General features: G+C 46.8%; 1 protein-coding gene across 1 annotated transcript in view; it reads left to right on the forward strand.

The window, feature by feature from the left end:
• The window catches only part of aqr (aquarius intron-binding spliceosomal factor), a 94936-nt gene that overhangs the window by 19088 nt on the left and 70848 nt on the right, over positions 1-5000 (forward strand). The window contains exons 15-18 of the mRNA XM_062522243.1: positions 442-562; positions 1868-2009; positions 2449-2627; positions 3975-4142. Of these exons, the coding sequence (XP_062378227.1) occupies positions 442-562; positions 1868-2009; positions 2449-2627; positions 3975-4142 (610 nt within the window). The remainder of the gene's footprint in view (positions 1-441; positions 563-1867; positions 2010-2448; positions 2628-3974; positions 4143-5000) is intronic.

Here is a 5000-nt window from a genome sequence, read left to right on the forward strand (position 1 = left end):
TGCTGATGACAAACACAACAAGCGCACCCATAATGGCTTTTATCTGATGAGAATGGACTCCATGTGCCAGGCACGCGCCACGTGCCCTACTTTAGAGCGCGGAGAGCGCACGGCCGGCCAGGGTTGCCCCGGGCGATGAGGGGGTGGGGGGGTGGTGAGGGAGTGGGGGGGGGGGCGTAGTGGTACTTCTGGAACAGAAGGATAATCCTTTGATTGGTGGATGTGCTTTTTTTTGGACAAGGTGGGGTGGTGTTTTTGGGCAGGATGGGTGTTGTCGTGGTGATACGAGGACAGGCATTTTTTTTTAACCCATTTTCAACTCTTTTCTCTTCAACACACACACACACACACACACACACACACACACACACACACACACACACACACACACACACACACACACACACACACACACACACACACACACACACACACACACAGGTGTCGCGCCACGAGCGGAGGATCTCCCAGATTGAGCAGCTCAACCAGATGCCCCTGTACCCGACGGAGAAGATTATCTGGGATGAGAACATCGTACCCACAGAGTACTACTCTGGGGAAGGTGGGTGGAGACCCTGAGTCACTTTAACCACTCTGCTGGGAATGTGGACAGATGCACTCTCTCTCTCTCACACACACACACACACACACACACACACACACACACACACACACACACACACACCACAAGAATGGCACGCTCAGATCCAGAACATCTCTCTAAGAATACACACAAACACATGCACATGCGCGCACCCACCCACACACACACACACACACACACACACACCACCAGGATTACACATTCAGATCCAGAACATCTAAGAATACACACACACACACACACACACACACACACACACACACACACACACACACACACACACACACACACACACACACACACACACACACACACACACACATGCACACACTTACACACAAACACAAAGTCACATCCAGAACCTCTCCAGCAAAGCACACACGCAAAGCTAAGTGTTCGTACTGTAACTTGAATGAAGGCACACACACATGCACTCACTCACACATCGTCTGTCCTCAGTATCTCTTATCTCTCTAGTCTTTCTGCATCAGTCAGCTACACACAATTTATCTTTCTCTCTGACACACACATGCACACATACGCACTCACACACACACACATACACACACACACACACACACACATACACACATGCACACACTTACACACATACACAAAGTCTCTCATTCATCCTCTTTCAGGTTTCAAGAGGCAGATCCTTATCGGGCTAAAACTGTTCTGCGCCATTGACACCCTGGCTCCATTTAAGCCGCTGTGTGTGTGTGTGTGTGTGTGTGTGTGTGTGTGTGTGTGTGTGTGTGTGTGTGTGTGTGTGTGTGTGTGTGTGTGTGTGTGTGTGTGTGTGTGTGTGTGTGTGTGTGTGTGTGTGTGTGTGTGTGTGTGTGTGTGTGTGTGTGTGTGTGTGTGTGTGTGTGTGTGTGTGTGTGTGTGTGTGTGTGTGTGTGTGTGTGTGTGTGTGTGTGTGTGTGTGTGTGTGTGTGTGTGTGTGTCGAGAGAGCGGAGTGTAGAGAAGCATTGCTGTTAGTGCGGGCCAGAGATCCTGTTTAAACTCAACTTTGATGGGTTTACTCAGCCGATAAGGCACAGCAGGCCCGCACGCCTACTAAAGCACTGTCATACTCAAGCCTTCAGTCACGCTGTAAGAGCCTGATGTAAAAAACGTGTGTGTGTATGTGTATATGGGGGAGTATTTTAGAGTGTATGCATGTGTGAGGGAATGTCAGTGGCATATGGAGGCTTATTTATTTATTTGTTTGTGTGTGTGTGTGTGTGTGTTTTATGCGTGCGTTTGCATGTGTCCAGGTTGCTTAGCTCTGCCGAAGCTGAACCTGCAGTTCCTGACTCTCCATGACTACCTGCTACGGAACTTCAACCTGTTCCGTCTGGAGTCCACCTACGAGATCAGGCAGGACATCGAGGACGTGGTGTCCAGGATGAAGCCATGGTATGCCCGCAGCAGCTGAGACTGAATTACTGTTATTGTGTACACACACACACACACGCACGCACACACACACACACACACTAAACTGCATGGCCATTTACAGTGTCCACTCTGTGATGCATAATGAAATCATTATTAAAGGGAGAGGGAACCAAACAATTACACATAAACAACAAAAACTATAAATTAAATATAACAGGAGTGAGTAGGCAATGAATTAGCAAAACAATTATTTTTTTCAGCAAAATTCATACACATTGGTCAGTCAAAAGGTTTTACAAATTGGCTTTAAAGATAACTGTGATGCAACATTAAATTCTAACATTAACTCCCAAAATGGTTTTCTGTGTGTCTGTGTGTCTGTGTGTCTGTGTGTCTGTGTGTCTGTGTGTCTGTGTGTCTGTGTGTCTGTGTGTCTGTGTGTGTGTGTGTGATACAGGCAGTCGGAGTATGGCGGTGTGGTATTCGGCGGCTGGGCTCGTATGGCCCAGACCATCATGTCCTTCTCCATCGTGGAGGTGGCCAAGCCCAACATCGGCGAGAACTGGCCCGCGCGCGTCCGCGCCGACATCTCCATCAACCTCAACGTGCGCGACCAAATCAAGAACGAGTGGGAGGGTGAGTCCTTCCCAGCATGCACCTCTCTGTGAAGGCAAGGCAAGGGAACGAGCTTGCAAGCAGCCCTGTAAACCGTGGACACCTTGTTAGTCCTGGTGAAGGTTCAGCCCTCACCTCATCCTTGACCTCTCCGGGGATGAATCACTCCAATCTGCCTGGACTGTGTGGGCTTAATGGTTCAGCGAAAAGGCGTCCGTTGACCCCAGGGGGGGTTAATAGAGTTGTAGAATTTCTGGTTAGGGGGACATCGTCTGCTGTGCCTGTACAGTCCCTGCTGTGAGTGGGCACATGTAATGGCTGAATCAGGTGTTTCCTTGTTGCGTTTTCCTTTTACATTACTTTGCCCTGACCAGACCTCTTCTATCTTGCGTCTTTTGCTATCTATTGGTAGCTACAGTATGCTTATGTTTTTGTACGTATATGGTTTTTAAGCAGACGCTTAAAAGTACTGATTGTTGATTGACTAAGTGGAGATAATAGAATGATGGTAGTTAGCATAAATATATTCAAACTGTGACTGTAAAGAAAATGAATTAGTCTTCAAAAATGCTTTTAAGACCCCACATCTTTGTTTCTAGAACAAAGAGCATTAGGTAAATCGTCACTGAAATGAGGAATCATGGAAGAAAATAATCTTGACTGTGATCTCTTAGGCCAAGCTGGATGGTTCTCTGTTGATGAATAGCTGTATTGGCTGGGAATACCAGTAAAATGTAAAGTGTCCTATGTATTGATCCCTGAGGTACACCAGTTGTAAAGTTCTGCATCACTTATAATAGTCGCGTATCTCAAATAATGTAGAGAGGAGAATGGCATGGTTTACCGTTTCAACCAGAGTGCAGTAAAATGAATACTGATGACTGAGCAGAGGCTTTAGCTACTTCCAATGCTTCGGTCACTGATAAAAGGCCTGTTTTGGTAGAATGACCGCTCTAGAAATCAGACTGCCTAGGGTGTAGTACGTTGTTCTGAGATAGGAAATCAGACACTTGCTTGAACACCACTTTCTCAAGAACCCTTAACACTTGAAGGGAGACAGGACTTCAGTCCTACTTATCAGCTGAATGGAGTGTATTTATTTATTTTTTATTTTTTTATGTGATGATTTTACAACCTTGTGAAGTGACCTTGGGTGTCATGAAAGGCGCATTAAATAAAATGTATTATTATTATTTATTATTATTACTTTCCTTGACCAAAGGTGTAACCCTATTTTCTATTTTCTACTCCCCTCCTCCTCTTCTACTCTCCTACTTCCACTTGCTCTTTCCTCCCTCTCTCTCTCTCTCTCTCTCTCTCTTTCCTCCTCTCTTCTCCCTCTCTCCCCCAATCTCTTCTCCTCCTCAGGCCTGCGTAAGCACGACGTGTGTTTCCTGGTGACGGTGCGGCCCATGCTGCCGTACGGCACGCGCTTTGACCGGCGCCAGCCGTTCGTGGACCAGGTGGGCCTCGTGTACGTGCGCGGCTGCGAGGTGCAGGGCATGCTGGACGACAAGGGCCGCGTCATCGAGGAAGGTGAGCAGGCACCTGTAGTCCTCACGCACTCATGCATCACTTCCTTTTACGAATGCGAATGCGCTTTCCATGTCAGCAGTCCACGAGCGTCCAATACTTCCTGTTTCAGGAGCACTCCATCCTTGTCACATGACTGTTCTGAGCTTTTCAAGGGATTTAAGGAGTCCAGTTTTTAAAACTTACAGAATGGATCCAAACATTTGCTGATAAAACTTCACTTCATTTTCCTCTTGAATTGGCTTTGGTTTACGAGTACCATGTCCACACTAATTTCCACTATGAGATCATCTGAAATCTCCAATACTGACCCAATTCAAGTTTTTAAACCCACTGAGTTTCACCAAAACAATAAGTAGTAAAATGTGTGTGTCATTAATGACAACCATTTCCACTTATTTCACCCCCTGAAATCTGGCTGTTTCACATTGTTGATCTGTGATGGGATTTTCGGAAAACCCATCACATGGTGAAATTTCACCAACTTAAGATCCAGGATGTTGCTAGGATGATATCCAGGACGTTGCTAGGGTACGGTACCCAGGATGTTGCTAGGATGTCATCAGAATCTCAAGTTGGTGAAATGTCACCAGAGAGGAATTGAAGCTCAGCAGAAATCGAGGATGTTTGATTTCCCATCGCACATGGTAGTCTGGTACAGAATGTGTGTGTGGTGCTTGAGTAGTGCCCTCTGCTCTCCTCTATGAAGCAGAAACATTGTCTCCTGAGGAAGTAAAACCGTGAGTGGTGTGAGACTGTAGGCAGGCAGGAAGGATGTGTGGCCTTCCACTCCTCCTGACGATCAATACGGCTCAGATCAATAGAGGTGATCAGCTTTGTCAGATGTAGCGCCTGCAGCTG

Source organism: Sardina pilchardus, chromosome 20 (genome assembly GCF_963854185.1).
Source record: "Sardina pilchardus chromosome 20, fSarPil1.1, whole genome shotgun sequence".
NCBI lineage: Eukaryota > Metazoa > Chordata > Actinopteri > Clupeiformes > Clupeidae > Sardina > Sardina pilchardus.